At 39.4% G+C, this 23,615-nt stretch overlaps 1 protein-coding gene and 1 long non-coding RNA gene across 4 annotated transcripts in view; one reads left to right on the top strand and one right to left on the bottom strand.

The window, feature by feature from the left end:
- Positions 1 to 3,787: 3,787 nt before the first annotated feature.
- Positions 3,788 to 22,056, top strand: LOC308198502 (1-acylglycerol-3-phosphate O-acyltransferase Pnpla3-like). The gene is made up of 9 exons (XM_080601005.1): positions 3,788 to 4,112; positions 7,294 to 7,526; positions 8,463 to 8,528; positions 11,639 to 11,848; positions 12,996 to 13,056; positions 15,219 to 15,434; positions 16,415 to 16,547; positions 17,408 to 17,524; positions 19,717 to 22,056. Exons 1-9 carry the CDS (start codon positions 3,926 to 3,928, stop codon positions 20,012 to 20,014), a joined length of 1,521 nt encoding a protein of 506 aa, XP_080457131.1. The 5' UTR covers positions 3,788 to 3,925; the 3' UTR covers positions 20,015 to 22,056.
- LOC308198588 overlaps positions 21,173 to 23,615 on the bottom strand; it is a 4,235-nt gene continuing 1,792 nt past the window's right edge. For 2 of the 3 annotated variants that reach the window (XR_013954027.1, XR_013954028.1), the window contains exons 2-3: positions 23,270 to 23,469; positions 21,173 to 21,459 (exon numbers count right to left, since the gene is read on the bottom strand). This is a non-coding gene — a long non-coding RNA (uncharacterized lncRNA). Of the gene's footprint in view, positions 21,460 to 23,269; positions 23,612 to 23,615 lie in introns of those variants that run through there. The other variant, XR_013954029.1, reaches the window with a different exon arrangement.

Here is a 23,615-nt window from a genome sequence, read left to right as displayed (position 1 = left end):
TATAAGAAAGAAGTAAAATTCATCTGTAAAAGATTTAAATTATTCCTCTGGAATTAGCATATTCAAGGATGCATAAAAAGTAGTCATCTGAATAACAAAGACACCAGGGCTCATACTCTTTCTCCCCCAAGATCTCAGACCTTATCACTTGTCACCTGTCCAGTAATGCTCCTTTGTTGCCTCCTATTTGTGCTCAGTCCTATGTGGTTCCTTTACCTATAAATTATATGCCTTCATTAAACTTAATACTTAAATGGTATCTTTCTTCTAAGGAGTTAAAAGCACTTTACAAATGCACTATTGCTTTTCTCTCTTCTTTTCCAATATATTTAATCAGTATCTTAGGAAGATGACACACCTAAATCGTAATTAGTATTGTAGCTACATGGAAAGGATTAAGGGAGAAGCTTTCAGCAGCTAAATGATGGACGGATGGCACACCTGTTGAATTTATATGCTCAGCCCCTTGACTGGGCTGGGTTGACATCTGTTTACAGATGTTTAAGCTGCATGCAGGTTTCCTGGTAGATTGTATCCCCATCGGACTTCACTAAATTTCTGTTAACTTGCTTGAGGCTTTACTTCATTTCCCTGTATTTACTGGGAAATTATTATGCAGTAGATTCAGTAAAGGATTTAGGATGTCTGCAACACTGATTGCAGCACAGTGTATGTAGTGATATGTGAGATAAATGAGACAATTTTGAAACCATGTATTGTACAACCACAGTAGGGTTAGCTGGTAGTGCCTGTGATCGGTTGCATCATCTTTCTCGGATGGCCCAGTTTTTAGAGCTAGCTTGAGGATTTTTATCCTAAACAGCTGTGTGGTGCAGGATGGATAAACTTGTACTTGGAATTAAATGAGTAAACTAAAAATGTGAAAAACAACAAAAAAGAATTTGAATAGGTTTTGAGAGGAAGGACAATTATCTTTATAGGCCTGGAGATAAAAGGGAGGTGAAATAGACAAGTGATTAGCCAAAGGTTCAGTATGTCAAACTAATCTATGCTTTTGATGAAACAGTTGGTTTTCCAGGCGAGGGAACTAGCAGCCATCTTGTCTGTGTACCTCTGGTGATATTTTGCATGAAAAACTATGCACTAAGATGGAGATGATGTAGTGGAGAAATTGTAAGATCTGTTATGGAGCAACCAGAGGAGATAAAAACTGGGACTGAAAAAGAATAAGCATATGCAGGAAGGGGAGTACAGTGTAGAGAGAAAACTTGGTGTTGTGTACAGGGGAATTGAATTTAAAAAAAATAAGCAGAGATGAGGAAGGACCTGAATTTATCAGCTGATCATAATATGACTATAACTAATCAGAATTAGTGATTCAGCTTCCCTAGGCTGTAAGGCTCTAGTGATGCCCCATCTGAAGGACTGGTTATTGGACTGGTCAGGGCACATTTGTAGTGCCTTTCTGGTGACAGAGGGATGGAGGAGCCCAGCTACCCGAGTGTCACGCGTGAGGGCTGGCTGACAATAAGGTTCATTGCTCCAAGCATTGCCAGTGAAAGAAAGGAGTTACTAAAGTCAAAGGACAGTGAAAAAGTAGATGGTTATGAACTGGCTGTGTATCATTTTATGGTAGAAATGCAAAGACTCCTCCCACCTATTAAAGAAATGAGGTTCAGAAACAGCTTTCTAGTGACAGGTTAGGACTAAAATTATTTTTTAAATGGAGTTGATCTCAGCCTGCAAAACAGATTAGTCATGAAAAAACTGATGTGATAATCCTTTGAAAATCCCCTACCGTTTAACTGGCTCTCCATATCTAATTAATGAATCAGGTTGCCCAGAGAGGTTGTGGATGCCCCATTCCTGGAAGTGTTCAAGACCAGGTTGAACGAGGCCCTGGGCAACCTTATCTAGTGGTTGGTATTCCAGCCCATGGCAGGGGGTTTGGAACTAGATGATCTTTAAGGTCCCTTCCAACCTGAGCCATTCTGTGATTCTATGCATTTCTGCAGCTGGACAGAACTGTTCCTCTCTGAGCACCTCTGTGCCTCTTTTCCAAAAGTATGGATTAAGAAACGGTACTCTCCTGTACATAAGCTCTGAGTAAATACACACACATGGATAGAATACAAAATACAGAGGAGCTGGCCTTTTAGAAGAAACTGAAAGGAAGAAAAAAAAAAAAAAGATGGTCACTATTTTAATTGAAATAGCACTCAGGAACTGTGGGATGTGGCTCCCTCTTTATTTACAGCTCTCTCCTTCCCTGTGAGCTTAAATGTGTTCAGTCTCACACCTTCTTCCCTAAATGAAGAGAAATGCCTCAGTGACAGACATGTTTGGGATTAGGACACTCTGCTCTGCCTATTGAAATGGTGAGATGACGAATGGATGAAGATACATGCCACAAATAGATGTACGTGGCTGGAGAGCTAAGTTAGAGACAGGAAAACTGAAGGTGTGACCCACTGCTTGTGGTGTTCATTCAGACAAACTCCAGAGTTTCTCCTGATAGTGTGTGTTTTGTCCAAGGATTATTCAAGATCTTGCTGGTAGAACTACCTAGTAATTTTTCAGCATTGGCTTCAGGCCCACTCAGACTGAAAAAGAGCTCGATTCCCTGCTCTCTCTCTGGCGGTGTGCCCTGCAAATAAAAAAATTGCACAATACAACCTCTCTCCTAGGTGTATTTTGGAGGTGTGAGCTCCTCTGTCTCTCTTTCAAGATGTTTTTGAATTCTGTTGTTAGGATATGATGGTGTATGCGGATAGCTAAAGAGGGTTTCATTAGCCCTGACCAAAGCAATTAAATCCTGAAAGACTTCAGATATGTTGTTCTATTTTTCTCATAGTCCAGCCCTGGGGAACTCTGGGATTTGTGGAGAGTTGTCACATACAACTACCAGTTCCTCTTAAACTATTAGAGGAAACCAGCGCCTTTCTCCAGGGAGATAAATCCTGCCTGGAAGCAGTCAGGTGCATTTGAGACTTCCAGAGCACTTGTTTTCTAAATGTTTCTGTGCACCCCTCTGACCTGCAATGGCCTACTCCACAGAAGTATCTGGGCTAGCAGGGAAGGTGGTCTACAGAGCTGACACAGTGGCATTGCTACACTGGTGCAGACCAGAGCCAGGGCTGGCCGACACCTCTTCATAGGGGTATTATGTGGCTGTGAGACAGCTCTTCCATAGCATGTGTTGGTCAACAGGCCTGTTTGCTGCTGGGCTAGATGTGGTGACGTGGTGGGGCATTAAGCAATTCTGTACACACAGTCGCAGGTGACCCTATGGGGAGGGAGGTGGGTTAGCGATGGGACGTGGTTGGATGTGTGGATGGTTGGATGTATCCAGCCTAGATGGTGCTATGGTTCTCTGTTAATCACTGATGGCCCGGCAAGCTGTCAGCACGTTCCAGGCTTTCTGGCAGCACTCAGGCACCTGAAGATGCCAATGTGAAACCTCCGGAGAACCCTCTGTGCCTGGCTCCTGCGGTCGGTCGCTCAGCCCGCCGGGGACTTCACAAGCTCCATCAGACGATGCTGGTTGTTTGGGCTGGGAGTGGTATTTACCTCCTCTGCCCGTGCTTCTGTCCCTAAAACGCCGTTGGGGCGTGCCACCTGAGGCACTCGGTGCCGAACGCAAGCTGTACGCCCATCCTCCCTTTATTATTTAGCCCGTCATCCGGGCCCCGCCTCACAGCCGGGGGAGGGGGGGGAAGGGGACACCGGGGGGCGGGGCTTCATTTGCATCCGCCCCGGGGTTGGCTGGGCCGCCGCTGTGCCATGGCGAGACGGCGAGCGGCAGCACACCATTGGCTGTCCGGCGGAGCTGGGCGGGGCCGCGGCGGGGAGCCGCGGGTTAGCGCCGCACTCGCGTAGCGCGTGGGGCGACGGCCGCCGCGGTGGTTGGAGCAGCAGCAGCGCGAGCGGCTGTAACGGCCGCAACGGCCAGCTGCTGGTGGCCATGCTGGACCGCGAGCGCGGCTGGAGCGTGTCGTTCGCTGGCTGTGGTTTCCTGGGCGTCTACCACATCGGCGCGGCCACCTGCCTGCAGGAGCACGCCCCGCACATCATTCGCGACGCACGGCACATCTACGGCGCCTCGGCCGGAGCGCTGGCCGGCGCCGTGCTGGTCGGAGGCGGCTCGCTGGGTGCGGGGCGGTGGGGCGGGGGGGGGGGGGGGGGCGTGTTTCTGGGCAGCTGTAGTCTCTCTCGGGAAATAAGCGCTCGTTATCTGGCGGGAAGAAAAACCGTATACCTTACTTCAACTTATTTGGGGCTAACGAGAACCCAAATATATGTTTATCTAGTAAATTAGATGTGCTAGACGTTAAAGCAGCCTGATGCGTGAAAAATATCAAGCTTGTTTGGTAGTGACTAAAGTGCATTTTAAAATGTGCATGAAACATCTGAAAATTATTTTCCTTTTAAATCAGAGATCCACGGAATAAAGGCTTGGGATGCAAAATTGATAGTTTTTGTTCACAGGAGCCATAAGAGGTTTAGAACTAGGAGGCTTTTGAAGTTCACATTTCATCTTGCTCAGAGGTAGAGGAGGAAAACCACTTATGTTGAATTTGGAGAGAGTTTGTTGGTGTTTTTAAACTTCTGAGCTCATCACTAAAATGTGAAGAAGTTCTCTCTACCTGTGAGGGACTTGTGCTGTGAAATGCTTGTCCCTGCTGCTCAGCCACTTATCTGTCACTTACGCTAAACTTCTTCAAAGCTTTAGCAATAAACTTGTATTACTTAAACATTTTAATTTAAATTTACTTGAAGGTACTAGCATAGCACACATAAATTGTTATGAGCCTCGTACCGGCTTCTAAAACAAGCCATGTTTATCCACAGTAGCTGTTTAGTTTTAGTACATATCCAGTGCTAAGTTTTAAGATACTGTAAATGATTCAGGAAGACTTGGAAGCTGCTATAAATATAAGAAGTGTTCTAAAGCAGACAAATATTATTTACCTGGCAATATGTGATATTAACAGCTTTAAACATTTTTAGTATTTTAATAATTAAGAGTTGTAAACTTAAAATTATTCCAACGTCTTTCTTATATGCCAAGTGGAATTTTCACTTTTCTATAAACACTAGATTAACTAGTGTGTTTGTCACCACTGCCCAAGGTATTATATTTTATGGACAAGTGTATTTCTTCTAGAAACGTTTTTTTAAGTCACTTGGGAATACTACAAGACGATTCAAAAACAGCCATATTCTAAAATCTTTGAGTTATTAGCAAGAATTCAGATGTTAACTCCGCATCTTTTTAGTTGTTAATTTTATGTTAATTGATAATAACATGCAGTATTTATTTCTGCACTTATGGTTCCAAGTCCCACCTGTTTTCACAGTTGCGTTTCCCTGTGGGAAGACAGAGCCAGGCTCTTCTTGGAGATGCCTGGTGGAAGAATGAGAGGCAGCAGACACAGTGGGAAAATGGGAAATTCTGATTAAATCAGAGGAAAAGAAAAATGCCACAATGGTGACAAAATACTGGAATAGGTGCACAGAGAAATTGTGGTATCTCTATCCTTGGAGGTGTTCAACACTTGACTGGACCCAGGCCTGAATTACTATGCTTGTCCTCACACATAAAACCACAAGTGTGTATGTGTAGTTCTGAACAGGGTTTTTGACTAAACTTGACTCACATTTTTTACCTCTTGGAGGTTTGTAGCCAGATGTTTTGACTAAAGGGATTTCTTTTTGTTACCTGTTGGAAAGACCAACTTAGAGTCTGTAGGTTTTCAAGTTTGACTTACTGTGAACAGACATTAAATAGAGAAAACAGAATTGTACTGTTCTAGACTGAGGGAGAAGCTTCCTTCATTGAATTTGCGGGAAGATGAAGGTAGGAGCTCAGAGGCGGCTGTTCTTTTGAGGATGATACGCATTTTGGGCTGATCCAAATTGGAACTGTTGAGGTGCACTCATCTTAGATCTTCTCCATAGATGTCTTTGGACATCCAGTATTTTTGTGGTGAGGTGGTAATCCGTTCTGAATCTATTGGCTCAGGTTTTTTTGGGTGTACTCTTTTAAGCATAGGTTTTTGGTTTAGTGTGCTAAGAAAGGCTGAGGTGTTCCTACTCGAGAGGGAAAAAAAAAGCTTTGTAGAAATACAGTATTTTCAAAAATAAATCTGAACTCAAAAGCAAAGTTCTTTTCAGTGCAGTGTTCGTGGTTAGCTTGATAAGTTGAATCCTGTCTATTCCAGAAAGAAGCTATGTAAGTTAAAATATGCAAGTTCTGAACAGATTTTTGAATTACCTTGTAGTGTATCACTCAGGTTAAACCTGTTACTTTGACCTTCCTCCCCCTCTTCTTCCAAGTTGACTTGCTTATTGGGCAATATCCACAAAGTATGCCCTGGAGAAGCATAATACTAAATATTTAAACAAAACCTTAACAGGAGGATGAGCTGTTATTCTCATTAAGCATGACTAGGTTTCTGGCTGATAGAATAGTTTAGCTGTTCTTCAGGAACAATCATGTCCTCTGTAGTGGTTTCATCTAGTTCCTAAATGCTGATTTAATTGAAGAAAATTTAATTATATGTCTGTTACATATTGGTAAAAACACCTATTGAAATGGAGACCTGTGTGAGAGGTGTTGCAGATCTCCCCCACATTCCTTATCCACTAAGCAGTGGGTAAATTTTTAAAGCTAAAAATTCCCCTCTTGAAGCTCCGTACTGGAAGTTCCCATGTAATGGTTCCTTTATTGTGTTTATGTATAAAGGAAGATAAATGATGCCCTGAAATTTTAAGTTGGGTTAAAGTCCAGCAGGTATTACTAGTGGTGACGAACCCAGGCTGTGATGAACTTCTTCAGCAGAGATACTGTGGAACTAAAATCCGTGCATCGTGTAGTTTTTATGGATTTTTTTTTTTATGGATGTTGCATGTGGAATACTTCTATGCATACATGCTTATGGAAGGTTACTCATCTTTCTTTCTTCTTAAAGGACATGTTTCTAGAATTAATAATTCCAAGCAGAAGCATATTATATGGATATTTTATACCTATACTCAGAAATAACAGGTATAAATAACTTAGTGGCTGGGTCTTCATGAGAACAAGTTCTAACTATTTGAAAGTCTTAGGTGACTACTTTTTTCCTTCTCAGAAGACTTTTCAACTTGCAGTTAAATGCTAGTGGACGGTTATTTCATGTATTAAAAAGCTCTTGAATTTTCGTATTGGCAATCAGAAAGAAAAGTTGGAGCTCTAGAGATGATTTAGTTATAAAAGTTTGGTATGGAGGGGTATCTTTTTTTTCTATTGGCAAATTTTCTATTAAATGAAATGCATTTTGTTTGCAGCTGAAGCTTGTGCAGATGTTCTGGCATTAGCGAAAGAAGCTAGAAAGCGAAATCTTGGACCTCTTCATCCTTCCTTCAACGTGATAAAGATAATACGAGATGGACTGATGAGAAATCTTCCAGAAAACACTCACCAGTTGTCATCAGGCAGACTGTGTATTTCACTAACCAGAGTATCAGATGGTAAAAATACATTGATATCTAATTTTAACTCTAAAGAAGAAGTTGTCCAGGTATGTTTATTTTGGCAACTTTTTGATGTTTTTGTAATCTCAAGTCCATTTCACATCTTCCATTGGGTTTCCATTTTAAAAATTTAAAGACATTGTTACTTGGAAAGTATTTTAAAAATTAATTCAACCTTCATTATGCCAAATATGTTCTGTTTCCCCAGTTAATGTATCTGTGAACTGAGGGAGTAGGTATGTGAGATCAATCTTAAAATGGACAAAGGCCATTTTAAGATTGGATAAAAGGACAAAGTGCTGTGTATCTAATGACAGTGTCTTTCATGAAGAAGGTTTTTTAAGGTTGTTCTTATAAAAGCAGTCATCAGGAAACAGTCAAAAATACCTTTTTTTTTTTATTATTTCTTAATATCCATGAATAAGCTAGTTCTATATTATTACTCTGGGATCATGCTAGTGTCCCCAGTTAGTTACTTTGGTTACTCAGAAAAGTACTGCTTCCCTGCCCAGGGAAGCAGTTGAGTCACCATCCCTGGAGGTATTTAAAAGACGTTTAGATGTAGAGCTTAGTGATATGGTTTAGTGGAGTACTTGTTAGTGTTAGGTCAGAGGTTGGACTAGGTGATCTTGGAGGTCTCTTCCAACCTAAATGATTCTGTGGTTCTGTGAAAAGGTGTAGCTTGAGGGAATGATCATAAACTTTTTCTTACTAATTAGCATTTCTACAAGTGGTCTTTTAGTGAGTCTTATCTTTTTTTTAATGGATTGGGGTTGCATTCCAGAAAGAAGTTTGAACACCCTCAATTGTCTATGTAAAATAATGCTTGTTAATAATATTTTTTTCTTTTTATTTAAGAATACTTGCTGTTGGTTGTTTTTTGATTCAGTTGTTCTTGCCAACAGCTAAAGAGATAAAGATAAATGATAAATTTAATAATAGAACAGTTACCATTTAATTTATATAATCTCATTTTTCTACAGGCTTTGATCTGTAGTTCATTTGTCCCCATTTATTGCGGCCTAATTCCACCATCATTTAGAGGTGTGGTAAGTCCTAGTTTTCGATTTTTAAAAACACTTGTATCTATTCAGAAAATAATAAAAGACAATGTATATACTTTTTTGTTGTTGTTATTCTACAATAAAATAAATAAGCTCTCATCAGAGCTTTTAGTACTGTAGCTGTATGTATGTTACTACTTTTCAAAAGAGCAAGGGAACAGTAGATGTGTTGGAAGTAGAAGATATGTATGTCTTCTCCATCCTGGATAAAAAAATCCCCCCCTCAAATGTCTCATTTGCTGATGTAGTAATTAAAATAGAGTATTCTAAGCTAGCAAAAGTGAACATTTAAGGATAAATATTTAATGAAGACAGTGATGCTCACTCACCTGCATAAATTGATAGGAAGGGTCACTTGTTTATTTTGGGGGAAAAAAAATCTGAGAGATTATATTGTGTATCTGCATGTTCTTGGTATAGATAAATCTGCCTTAAAACTGAATTGAAGTTCAATTCAATTAGATATAGCCAAAGATTTTTAATGTCTTGTCATTGGTGTTAAGTGTGAAAGAGATTGCTCGTCAGTCTGTTCCCATTACTTCACAGGAACTCTTGGTTACAAAACCTCTTAATACTTCATGGCTGTACTGGGTTTTCTAAAATCCCACATTAAAGGGGCAACAACTGCAAAAAAAATCAGTATAGTTTGCAGATGTTTTGATTAACAGGTCTGAAAGCGGGCATGCACTTCATCATATTAATGGCTTTTTTTTATGGTGTTGCACTAACTTGCGTTTTCTTTCCTTCCAAATTTGATGTTCCTTACATAAGGAGAGGGGAAGTATGTTGAAAGAAAACTCAAAACTTCCTTAACAGTGTTTGATTACAGACTGTTCTGAAGGCTATCTGGAAGTGCTAAAAGGTCAAGGATAGCCATGGAATGTATTTTCTTCTGCTGCTGAAATTAAAGCAAAAGTGATTAGAACTGTATAGGGATTTATCTTTATCTGTATTTCTAAACCTTGCATGTCTTAAAATCCTCCAGATTAAAGGTGTTATGAAAACAGGACGTTGGACTGAAGCCAAGGTTTAGGTGGATCCAGGATAATCTGGCTACTCAGTCCTTGTCACCAGACAACGTTATTTTAAAAGGCTTAGTTCAGAGTACAAAAACATACAAGAGATGTTTGATTTGGTTCTGTTTTGAGGCAAGGGGAAAGAAGGAATCTTATCTTTTTGTTCTTTACGATTATTTTGATATGATTTTAATGCATAGAAGTCATGTTGTAACATGGTAATAGTACTACACTTGCGTATGCTTGGTATGAGTCCTGTAGGGTGTAAACACAGTGGAATGTCTAGAACTTAAACTTTGTAGCATCTTGCTGTTTATTAGCTTGATACTTTGTGCCTATATACCCTGTCTTCCAAAGACTTGAGGATAACTTCCAATAGATGTACAATACTAATAATATGCAACAGCTCTTCTGTGTGCATCTACTGCAACAACTGAAGCTCAGAGTGTTTATAGAGCATTACTTTGCAGACCACTTTGCATTCAATAGCATGGTAAGCGTCAGAAAAAGAAACAGATTTGCTGAAGTTTATTATATAACACAACTTCAGTTCTGGGCTAGCTATTCTGTAAGCAGTAGAAATGCCAAAGGCTAGTTTCTGTTGGATTTGAGGTGCTTCTCCAAGATGAACTTTTTTTCCTTTTTTGTGAAGTGTTTGGGTGATGTGTTTGTTTTACACCTTTCAAACACAGTGTTTGAGATTAAACATTTTGTGAGGGAATAAATGGACAGAAACTGAAGAAGGAAAAAGGCAAAAAATAACAAAACCACAACCAACGAGTATTTATGTAGAACAGTAAATCAGGTGTGTGCTTCCATCCTTGAATAATTTAATGAGAAGACTGCATGCTATGGTTCCACCTTTGCTTCTTGACCAAACAGCTTGTATGGTGCTTGATAATTCCACAAAGGACTTGGTGATTGCCTGAGTACCTTAGTGATTGCATTATACACCTGGAGGAAATTTGTCAGCAGCTGCGTACTGCTGAGTCTAAAAAGTGTTTGAGAAAGCTGGTAGGTAGGAACAAGCTGCTCTAAAAGAGTATGTTGGATAAATTGCTCTGAAGCTGCCCTCTTCCTCATTCCTAATGTGTTTCTCAGAATGCTTAGGGAGCGAGTATCAAGACAGATTAAATTGATAATACAGGTCGCTCCTGCTCATAACATTACCTTACTTTTACATTTTATAAAAGACCTTCAGTTCTCTCTAACGCCTAGTTAGGAAGGAGGAAAATGGAGCCAGTAGAACAGCAAAGTTGGTAATGAGGAATGGGCTTTCGACATTGTCAGAACAAACTGACTAAAATTCATCCTGCTGGAAAGAAGGCTGTTGTGAGTGACCCAATAAGTTGTCTTTGGCCATAGCAGCTGCAGCACTATAGATTTATTACCCCAATATAGAACTCCTCAGTTCTTGAGTCTTAAAATGTCTGAGATGATGATGATGCACTAAAACTACAGGCATGGGCAGTTAAACACAAAGACTAAAGGATAACCTGGAACAGCTTCTGAACTTGCATGCAAAGCGGAACGGATACCCACAACTGATGTCAGGAATCCTGAAGCTTTTTTTACTTGCTGTTTCTTCATGTACAAATATTTATGATGCTTTTATATTAAATTCTAATTACTAAGAGCAATTTTAAGTAACTCGTATTCTAACTATATGGATTAATATTGAGGAACTTGAGATTCAAAGTGTAGAGCTATTCTTTTACTTGTGTTCTTTCTACAGAGGCACCCTGGTAGCTCTTAGTTTTGTGCTGTCCTTTGAGGAAGAGGAGACAGTTGCACTAATATTTTTAGTGCACATTGTGTGGGATTATCATCCCTAAAATGGACTTTTTCTTTCTTAAACATCCAGAAAAGTCACAAATAGAATGCTCTTAGACTATCTATGGAGCTGTAGGTACAAATGTTTAAGTGACATAAGAGGACAAAACATACTACTCAAAATGTTTAGTCTGGGAGCATAGACAGAGACTGTACTATTATTCTTAAGTGATATTTAGTTCTCTAATGGGAAATCTGCTATTTAGAAAATTTCAATGTTCTTTTTACTTCCTTTAATATTTGTAGCGCTATGTGGATGGAGGAATCAGTGACAACTTGCCTCAGTATAAATCTAAGAACACAATCACAGTTTCGCCTTTTGCTGGGGAGTGTGATATCTGCCCAAAGGGGAATTCAGCCAATTTTCATGAAATGAACTTGACCAACACCAGCATTCAGCTCAGTTTGGGGAACCTTTATCGTTTAACACAAGCACTCTTTCCACCAGAACCTAAGGTAACTTCATGTAGTTACTAAAACATTTTTCCAATATATAGGCTTTGTTTTTGCAGAAAGCTACAGTAATCTTAGCACTTCATCTAGTCATATAGTTTTCTGTTGACAACTTCTCTTGTTTCTATTTTATTCATAGCCTGTCTTCATCCTAGAAGAATGAAGTTAGAACTAGATGATCTTTGAGGTCACTTCCAACCCAAGCCATTCTATGATTCATTCTCCTTATTTTTAGTCTCTCTGACTAAAAATGGTATTGGCTTTCTCTGTTTATTTAGGAATTAACACAGGATTCTATCATGAAATCAACACTGGTAAATTAATAACAGGCAGTTTAGAGTCCTTTCATGTTTACCTGCTAACCAGGTTCTTCAGAACTTTGCAGTTCTAAAGCAACAGGTCTTTGTAAACTTAATACTTGATGCAGGCAGCTTGCCTTTAAATTTTGCCAAGCACTTGTAATTGCAGATCTGATGAGGGAAATAGCTTGAATTGCAGTTGCTGAAGCTGAAAAAATGAAAACAGACTTTGCCAACTGGCTTGGGATATACTACAGAGGAGAAATGTTTCTGACTACTATAGTTTTTTTTTTTTTAATTGGGAGGGTTTTGACCACTTGGAAAAAAAAAGTTAAATTTTACTTATGTATGTGTTAATTTTTTTTCTTTTGTCTAGGACTACTGTGTACATTAGTAGGTGAGCTGGTGTTGCATCTGGTGAAAGATGTTTTCATGTGGAAGGCTAAGTTTGAGCTTGAACATGCGAATTGCATAGCTGACTTCTCACTGTTTTGGGAATTGGGAAGCACAGGGAGGGAACGGGGGAATTGCATATTCTACTAAGCCACCTTGTTACATTGCTCCTGACATAGACTAGCCAAAGGAGGAAACTCTTGCGAACAGTTAGAATGTTGTCCTTTAAGCTAAGTAATTCAGTACATCTGTGATAGTTGAAAAATAAGCTTACATATGCATGATCACATGTGTGTCACACAGTAGGTTTATTGACGTGAATCTGTTGAATTAGAGCAATTGTAAGAAACTTCCAGAATTATAAGGATGAAAGGTAGATGTAAATGGTTTTGCATTCTGTGAACTCTTGATCTTAAATCTCCTTTTATTTGGCTGACTCATTTACCCTCTGCTTGCAGGTACTAGGAGAGATTTGTGAGCAAGGATATTCAGATGCTTTTAAATTCTTGAAAGAGAATGGTATGTTACACTTGTGGATAATTACTGATGATATGGTCTTAACCTGGGTTTAAAAATTAAAAAAAAAAACGGGTGAAGCGGTTGTAAGTAGCTAAGAGGGGCTAAGTCATAGAGGCTTTTTGAAGGTAAGTTATCATCATGGTAAGTTATATTTTCATTCTGAATTTCAGTTGATAGAAATCATAGTAGTCACTAGTCATCTGAGGCAGTTGTGCTGTCATGTAGAAATTGCACTTCTGGGGTTTCGTCAAACTTGTATGAAGTGAATGTTACAGTATTGTTAAGTGAAATTACCAGGGAATTCTAATTCCAGGAAAAATGTATTACTAGTTTCTTCTGTGTTATCCTTAAAGGATAGGAATGGGCTATTGTTACCCACTCCTGTGTTACCTGCATCTTACCGCTTCCTCTTCTGTATCATCCAAATAAATATGTAGGTGAACTCTTATAGTCCAGAACTGGGAGCTGGCTAACAATATAAAATCAGTAATCGACAAATACTTTGTATTATGAAAGACTTTAAAAGAAGAGGACTTGTACTGTAGCAGTTACTGGGATCTGGATAAGTTTGTGAATAAGAATTAAAACCTGTTTCATTTTGCTCTTCAATTCCAGTAACATAGTTTATATTGACAAATGCTATTCCCTGATCAACGTGGGGACAGACAGGTTAAAGACAATAACTTAATATTAGCATGAAATTAACCATATGTGAGGTATGCCTACTCCCTGTATTTGTTGGAAGCAGAAGCAAATTGGAGATAGTACTTGGTCAGATTAGAGGAATGGAAATTGAATTGTGATACTTGTACTATTAAAGCTAGTGCCATCTGCAGTGCTGTAATGTAGTCATAGCTTAATGTGCTCATTACTCATTCTCTGCTATAACTATGTATTAAATATTCAAGTTTCCTTGAAACCATTTCATCACTGTTAAAGAACATCACAGTTCAGGTTAAGAGTTTCATTTCTAGTAATATTATATATTTACTGAGAGAGTCCCACTTTAGATCCTTTATGAAGTGATTAAAAGCACAACTTTTACAAAAAGAACCCGGCCTATAATTTGAGGTTGCTTGTGCTAAGATGGGCTGTGTTGCTGTACTGTTTCACAAGTTTCCTGTGTGCACATTTCCATCTGACACTGTCTGAGATTGCTTGCAGGTCTTCATGGTGTCTTTCCCACACATCTTCTCTGTATTGCACTATTGTCCTCCTTCTCATACTACTGATATCTTTGTTTTTACTCTGTCACAGGTTTGTGAATCAGTGATAATTGTAGCCTCTCCAAACTCATTCATTATTCATATCCTTTCTCATTGAGCTATTTCAACTGTAGGAGCTATTCCCCCCTGCCCCCCCCCCCCCCCCCCCCCCCAAAGAACAAGAACACGTTGACTTAAATAACTTTCTGCTATATTCATTGTATATTCTTTTGACATTTATCTTTTAGGAGTACTTGTAAGTAGGATATAGATTCTATTGCATGTAGGTGTGGGTCCTAGTTAAATTTGGTAGTCTTTATATATAGTAACTTCATGTTGTTTTTCTGGAGACTGAATGTAAATACTCTTTTTGTTATAGTTCGCTTTGTGCTTATTTTCTAATCCTCAATTCTAAGGCAATTAGAAGTGCTATTTGTTAATCGGAATCCACCGCTTTTGCAAGGCAACCGATACTGATTTAGATCTATATTTTGAATATATCTTTAAACAATATTGCACCCTACTTGCTTTCCTTTTTTGCTTTATTGTGACAGTAGCTCAGAGTACTTTTGTGAAAACTGCCATGTCGAATTTCCCAAATTGATCTGATGTATTGAGGATGTTTTTTTCAAGTAAAAACAAAATCAGTTTTCTTCTTTTTTAACTATTTCCTTTGTTGCTGGAAAACAACTTTGGCAAATGACTGTGTGTTTACAACGCAGTTTCAGTTAATTATTCACTTTTTCATTTTCTTTAGAACTCGTTTTAAAGTAAGACCTAAACCTGCAAAAGAGTATTCATCAATATGACTAAATGTTTGTAGACTTATAAGAGCAAGTGTATTGGACATTGGGTGGGTAATGTTCCCTCAGGATAAGGACTTCTGTAAAGATACAGAGTACAGGTACTCTGAAGACCTGTGGAGTGAGCCTAAGTGGAAGCTCTTGACTCTTTCAGGTATTCTGAATGACTCAATTTATGTCAGCTTGTCCTTCACAAAAAGAAATCCTCATGAGGCTGTGCAACACGTTGACTATATGAAGAAAAAAAATATTTCTGAAAACAACAGAGTGGAAACTTCAGAAGTGGAAGTACTCAGTAACCAGATAAAGCAAAATTCATGGCCTTTGGAGAAGAGCATATTTGAGAGTCTACCTCCTAGGCTTCGTAAAGGTATGTTCTCCAGACTGTTCTGTAACTTTAAATGACAAACTTCGATTTCCCAACTTGCCCCCCTGCCTTACTCTTATCTTATAATTTGCATGGTGTTTTTTATTTAATCTTATAATTCCCTATGAAATTAGAGACTAGCTCAGGCCAAAAATGTTGCTTAAATGCTCACAAAATGTGAACGTGTACATTTTGATTTAGCTACAAAAATAAGATTGAGCTTAGAAGGAGCTACTTTTAACACTGTGGAGTCATGAACAGGACTCTTATTTGGTTTTGGATATATTTTGCTCATCCACAGTATCTTTATAAGTGTATATTTCACAACAAAGTTGAACCTCAAATCCAAATACCAGTTACCACCATCTTATTTTTAAACCATACTTCAGTAGATTTCTAATTGTCTGTATTTCTTGACTTTTTAATAAGATGTTAATAGACCAGGAACACTTCTAATATTTCTTAATCTATAATTTTTACCAAGGTTTTTTGTAGATGCTGAACAGTATTTTCAAGATCAGAAATTCCTAGTTCCAGTGACCTAGGAGAACAAAATCTGAAGTGTGAAACTTCTGAAACCATATATATAATAACTAGAATGTGTGGAACTCTAGAACTTAAACTCCTTAAAGTTACACAGTCTCAGATAAGACAAGGATGCTGTATAAAATATATAAGTATTTTTTGGAGAGGGGAACCTTACATCCTCTCATCATAAATTAATGCTTATATTTATTGCTTAAAATTTCAGGGTAATGCCTTTTTGTCCCTGTGGTATTAGTCAGTGCTTCGCATATTTTAAAGTAGCATAGAGAAGGTTTATGATAAGAGTGCCTTGAGATTACCTTTTTTAGTTTCTGTCTGAGCATTGCTCAGTAAGACTTCACAATATTGACTGAAGATTACCAAACCTTGAGCAAATTATTTAAACAGTTTTCAAATAATCTTTTTTTTTTTTTTTTTCAAAAACAATTATTCTTAAGCACTGCAGGAAGCCTGTAAAGAACCAAATGGATTCTATGCTCAGTTCTCTAAACTCTTCCCAATACGAGTGATATCTTATCTGATGCTACCATATACACTGCCTGTGGAGTCTGCTTATTCTGCTGCTTTACGGTAAAACTTCTTCATGAACAATTTCATATTTATTATAATTGAGTATAAATGAATGCTGATTCATTTTTTGTAGGCACTCTGGTACTCTATAATTCAAGTGTTAACTGTCTAAAGTCCATAATTTCTACCTACGTAATATATCCTCCTAAAACCTGTATAGTCTAAGGCTAGATAAACATATTAAGAAGACTTCTAAAAACACCAACAAACTACTAAAAGCTGTCTTTTAATTGCTCAAAAGAAGTCCCCTTAATTGTGTTTGCCAGGGGCAGATTCTTTACTACTACTGCTATATTGTGCAGTAAAATATTTTTCTCTGCCACTTAACATGGCCCTTCTGCATCATGTTTGACAGATGAGAAGCAGTCAACAGAATTACGTGGTGTTCCCCTCTCCCCCCAGTGTAACTGACTGAGGTTAAGAGCATTATAAGGAAAAAGAATGTATTTGTGACTTTGTTCTATTTCCGCCTTACTCTTGTTCTTCCTTTCCCATGTAACATTAAACTGACAACCAAGTTCCTACTATGCAGAAAGGTCTCAGAGACCAGAAGTTTCCTTCAGTCTTCCTAAAAGTTGGTAACATTGTATAGAATACACATACTGGTCAGACACTAAGCATAGATCAGAGACATAGTGCTGTGTGCTGCACTTCTTTTCTTAGCTTGTAGAAAAGAGATGAGTGAGATAGATGAAAATTTAGAGAGGTTGAGAAGACCTGGAGATATTGATAGGGGAGTTAACACAGCTTTCATTCTCGCTGAGTTATTTTGTTGGATGTGGGACTCGGTGTGTGGAAATATAATATACATTAGCTTTACTGCTTACGAAGTACCTTGTGTATTTTGATTTTGATTGTAGGTTAGTGAACTGGTTTCCTGACATGCCGGCTGATGTTCGATGGATGCAAGAACAGTTTTGTCAGATTGTTGGTACAGTTTATTCCCAGGCCAAAAGGAGGCTTTTCTGTACATCCAGGTAAACTGGTGTGCTGCTGCATGTAAATGATGTATTTTTTGGAATTCTCTCTTATCAGAGTTTCAAGAACTACTAAGTTTCCCCCTTTAAACAGGATTTAATAATTTTCTGCAGGGTAGCACAAAATGGTTCTCACTGCTTCTAACCCTTATCTTTGTTTTTTAAGAATATTGTGTGGAGTTTCTTGTTTATAACTGATCAATGACTGCTACGTACCTGAGATGTAGAGGTGGTGCCTGTTGGTAGGCTTATGCTTTTGGGGGTGCTACAGAGCAAGCATTGGACTGAAAACAAAGACCTTGTTTCTGCTCTGCTCCATAGCAGCTGGAACAATCAGTAAGAAAAGAAGAGAAGGTTGCTCAAGAAATTCTAAATCAGATGTGGGAGTTTGGAACTGGAAAATGTTGGGAGAAAGACTTTATGTGGAAAGAGCAAGCTCTTGGTCATAAAACAGGGCATGGTGGTCACATGGCTTTTCCTCTGTTCTTTTATGGTATCTTAAAGGTGATTGATTGATTGTCCTGGTTTTGGCTGGGATAGAGTTAATTAATTTTCTTCCTAGTATCTGGTACAGTGTTGTGTTTTGGATTTAGGATGAGAATGTTGATAACACCTGTGTTTCAGTTGTTGCAGAGCAGTCCTCACAGTGAGCCAAGAGCTTTTCTGTTTCTCTCACTGCTGTGCCAGTGATGAGGCTGGGGTTGCACCAGAGGTTGGGAGGGGATGCAGCCAGGACAGCTGACCCAGGATGACCAAAGGGACATTCTGTACCATGTAATGTGCTCAGCAATAAAAGCTGGGGGGAAGAAAGGGGGCGAGAGGGGGCGGACATTTGGAGTGATGCCATTTATCTTCCCAAGAAACTTGTGTAATGGACCTGTTTTCTAACAAATGGCTGAACTTCTGCTTGCCGATCGGAAACAGTGAATAATTTCCTTGTTTTGCTTTTGCGCAGCTTTTGCTTCACCTAGTAAAGTGTCTTAATCTCAATCCACAAGTTCTTGTGGCCTCTGACTTCTCACCCCAACCCACGTGGGGAGAGTGAGCAAGCAGTTCCATGGTACTTGGCTGTCTACTGGGATTAAACCACAATAGTGATCACCTCCCACAGGACTGTTTATATTGTCAAAAACTCTCAAAGTTTTCTGACGCCTTTCTTTAAGTGGATTTCATCTTCAGGTAGCTAGGTCCCAAGGCTCTGTAAGTAGAATCCTGCACTGTATTCTATAGACCACTGTGGGTATGTACTGTGTTTCAGCATCCATCAAGAACTTATTGCTACTTTTGCAGAAATACCCCCACTGTTTTTTTCCTCTCTCCTTGTCATGTCATCAGATCTAGATTCTCTTTTGCAGTCAGACCTAAATCTTGTGAAAATTTGAGCTGTTTACAGTTCGGACATCCTCTTAGGAAACCTAACCTTTTGGATGGTGTCTCCTAGTGCACGTGAAATTCAAGTATGGAAACTGAAGTTGAAATGTGTGATAGGGAGGGAGTTTGTTTGGAGGGGGGGAGTGGTGGTTTGATATGTTTTTATAGTTTTTTTTTTTGTTGTTGTCTATTTGCAAAGACACTAAAAGAGGAGACAGACTTTTTAGAAAAAAAGATGTGTATTCTTGGTGACAACTTCAGTTTCCTGCTTCTCAAATTACAAAGGACTAACCTGGTGGTTCAGGTGCTGTTGTAAAGCTTAAAGTTCTGTTCCAGCTATTTAAGTTGGTGATACTTAGCTGGTTGTGAGGTGTATTGCAGAGATGGTGTTCATGAAGTTGAACAACTATCTTTGCTTGTGAATGTTGAGACCATGCTAATTAATGTCTGCTAACCACTGTGATTGGTAAGTGACCAAATACTCAGGTGGATAGCTGGGGGAGATCAGAACTCGTCAAGTGGTAATGTACAAGGTACGAGCTGCGTCTCTCTGTCTAAGCTTATCAGAACAGTATGGTGATTTTTAACGTAACAATTTTATACCTACTTCTATGGACAATACATAATGGTAGATTGCCCTTATTCTAGGTAAGATTGCTTTAAGATTATTTTCCTGTTGTCCTACGTCCTGACTCATTAAATGCATTTAGTATTAACCATTTTCCTGTAGTGTTCTTCCTCATGGAGATTCCCTGTAAAGTATCTGAACAGTAATAGAATTGTCATTGAAACATTAATCTTTTTTTTTTCTTCTTAAACAGGAAAGACAATTATGCATCATTAAGGAAATGTCGAACTGCCCCATCTACTGTGGAATTTCATTCCTCATACTGTCATCTTAAAATGCCTCACTCTTCTGTGGACATTGAAACCTGGCTCTGGGAGTCTTCACAATACATGGACTCAGTTATGAAACATGTTTCTGCTAATCCAAAGGAGCAGTCAGACTCCTATCCTAATTTTCTCCCAAATTCTGATGAGTCTGGACTGGAAATAGATTTTGACTCTTCCTCAGAGACAAGTTTCCAAACTTGTCCAGAATTAATTCCAGAAAATTAATGTGGAAATAGATTCCAAGTTTCCAAAACTCCAATTTGGCAGAGAAATTTAAATCCTAAAAGACTAAAGGTCACTTTCTTTATTGCCAATAAGTCTTGGAATATTGTTTACAGTTTCCTAAAAAATCTGCCTTTAGAATTCTTATATTTTATGGATTATAAAAAAAAAAATGTGGTTGCTATTACTAAGTAACAGACTGCATGTCTGTCAAAGCACCAGCTCAGTGAACTATAGTAACGCTTGCAGTAAACAGTGTCTCTCTGGAAATTAGATTTTAAAAAATCTACTTTCAGAATAAAAAAATCAATTCTGTAAGCAGCTTGTTAGACAAACACACACTGAAAACAAAAGTTTTTTTTTTTTAAATACAATTCCTCATGATATGTTTTAGGATTACTTTTATAGCACTTAAATGAAATTGGACGTGTACTACATAAAGGGAATTACACATCTGAGCTTTTTAGTGGCTTCCTAAGCCTGTTTGCCTTATGTTTGAACATACTGGTCTATTTATGGAAAAGTTGTCTGCATGAGATACTGTAGGAACAGTATTATTCTAGGTTATTTTACGTACTGCACAGTTCATATTACTGCTCAAGTTCCTCTATGACTCTTCCTTGTTTTAAATACTTCAATGGAAAAAGTTGTAAGAACTGGGACACTTTCACATGAAGTGTAAACAGGTACAGTTTCAGTGACTTCATAGGACTTTTGTGTACTTAAAAAGAGCTTAATACTTGACTAAGTATTGAAAAGTAGGTAAAATAGTGGCTGTGATTAGTAGCACAAAGTAATTTGAGGTGTTTAACTTTATGGCAAATGTTAACGTACATCAATGTATAGAAAGTGGTGGATGTTGTTTTGGTCTTCTAATTGCTACCCAATCATTCTTGATAATTCCCCCCCGCCTTGCTTGAGATATTTTTTTCTCTCCTTTCACTTCCCTCTTGCTAGAGGGGTGAAGAAAAAAAGGTCTTTTCTATCTCAGTGAGGTATGATAGCCCAAAGGAAGCTTTCCAAGAACAATTGTTGGAAGAAGCAAAAAAAAAACTTATTGAAGTAACAATACCCAGGGCCATGTGCAAAGGCCTCAAATAATGATTTGAAAATCAGCCAACTCTTACCTGTGTTGAGTGATGAGGATTTTAAATACCCCACTACAAACATTATACATAATTTTAATAAAGACAACATATCAGTGTATGAATACTTCAGGAAAAATAAGTAACTGCTGAGATTTAACTACCCTTTTGATGTTTTGGTATCATGTCTTCTACATAGTTGTTTTTACAGTAGAAGGAAACAACTGTGTCTTCAGAGGTCAGGTTGCGCATGTGGGATGGGGCAGGTCTGTGATGCTTGAAGGCTTCTCTTTCAAGAATATGAGTTCTGGGCAACCCAGGTGCAGTCCAGGGAAGAGACTATGCATGCTTACTGAAAGCATCCTGTAAAAGGAGTAGCAGGCTTTAGGAATGTGATGCTCAGGAGAGAAGAAAAGGGAACGTCTGTTGCTGTAGCGTCAACTACGCTACGTAGAAATCTTTCAGATAGCAAAATCTAGCATTTCTGAATTGGACCAGCCTTTAAATGGTTTCTCAGTTTCTCAGATTTCCCTAGGCTCAAAGTGCTAAATTTTACAACATTAAAATGATTTTAGAATGGCGGGGGACAGGGGAGAAACTGTCAAGCTATCAATTTTATGTTACAGAAGATTAGTGCTATTTTACTTCAACTGCTTTATTCATTTATTGTATGTATTTTTAAATTTGCAAGAAAATTTTGAAGTGTTATTGTAACCACAACTAAAAGATAGAAGTTCTGAGTTTTACTGTCTCAAGCTTTTTGTAACATTTAACAGAACATTATACAATTAGTTTTACCAGTATCTTTTAGAATTTAAGCATGATTGCCAAGTTCTGCTTTCTGTGTACTGAGGTAGTTCTACTAAATACATTTAAATCAATATTACCCCCTTCTTCCGTTCTGCATAGCTCCAATTTTCTCTGATCTTTCTAAAATAAAAAATCTCTTTTCTGACCACATCTTCTTGTTACCAAGCTTTCTGGGGTATAACTGACCGACTACAACTTAACTCAGAATGCATTAATTTCATAGAATCATGGAATGGCTTGGGTTGCAAAGGACCTTAAAGACCATCCACTTTCAATGCCCCTGCCAGGGGCAGGGATGCCACCCACTAAATCAGGTTGCCCAGGGCTTCATCCGACCTGGTCTTGAACATCTCCAGGGATAGGGCATCCACAGTTTCTCTGGGCAGCCTGCTCCAGTGCCTCACCACCCTCTGAGTGAACAATTTTCTCCCAAAATCTAATCTTAATACACCCTATTTTAGTTTAAAACCAATCACTGTTGTCCTGTCCGTTATTTGCCTGAGCAAAACTATGCTACCTACACGCCCCCTTTAAGTATTGAAAAGCTTCAATGAGATTAGCTCGGAGCCTTCTCTTTCACGCTGAACAGCCCCATCCCTCTCACCCTTTCTTCACGGGAGAGGTCTCCAGTCCTTTGAGCATCTTTGTGGGCCTCCTCTGGACTCACTCTAACACCCCCACATCCTTCTGGTGCTGGGGACCCAAAAGCTGGACACAATACTCCAAGTGGGGCCTCACAAGGGTAAGGGGGATGATCCCCTCCCTCAACCTGCTTCTGGCCACCCCTCTGTTGCTGCAGCCCACAATGCAGTTGGCATTCTGGGCTGCAAGCATGCACTGCTGGCTCATGCCAAGCTTTTGGCCCACCAGAACCCCCAAGTCCTCTCCACAGGGCTGTTCTTAATGAGTTGTTCTCCCAGTCTGTGCTCATGTGTGGGATTGCCCTGACCCAGGTGCAGCACCTTGCACTTGGCCTTGCTGAACCTCATTAGGTTCACGTGGGCCCACTTCTCAAGCCTGTCCCTTTGATAGCATCCCTTCCTTCTCTTGTATTGACTGCACCACTCAGCTTGGTGTCACCTGTGAACTTGCTGACAGTGCACCTGATCCCACTGCCTATGTCGTGGATAAAGATATTCAACAGTACTTGTCCCAGGACAGACCCCTGAAGGACACCACTCATCATCAGCCTCCACCTGGACATAGAGCCATTGTCTACCACTCTCTGGGTGCGGCCTTATGGCTGATTCCTTGCCCACTGAATGGTCCTCCCTTCCCATCCAGTTTGAGAGATCAGGTTGTCATACGGGATTGTGTCTAAGGCCTTGCAGAAGTCCACGTAGGTGGCACAAGTCGGTCTTACCTTGTCCTTGGAGTGATGTTTGGAGTGATACTGTCACTCCACCACTGAAGGCCACTAGATTGGTCACGCAGGATCTGCCCTTGGTGAAGCTTTGTCTTGCATGTACCTTAACGTTGCCTCTAGGAGGATCTGTTCCATGAACTTCTCAGGCACAAAGGGGAGGCTCCCCGTCTGCAGTTCCCCGGGTCCTCCTTTACACCCTTTATTAAAAACGGGAGCGATGTTTCCCTTTTTCCAGTCATCGGCGACTCCACCTGACTGCCACGACTTTCCAAACACGACAGAGACAGCCCCGACACCTCCCGTAGCCCCTTCCCCCCCCCCAGCCCATCAGGCCCCACGACCC

This window comes from Anser brachyrhynchus (assembly GCF_964034855.1).
Source record: "Anser brachyrhynchus genome assembly, chromosome: 1".
NCBI lineage: Eukaryota > Metazoa > Chordata > Aves > Anseriformes > Anatidae > Anser > Anser brachyrhynchus.
The sequence above is the reverse complement of the archived record's forward strand: the minus strand, read 5'-3'. Positions and strand labels throughout refer to the sequence as shown.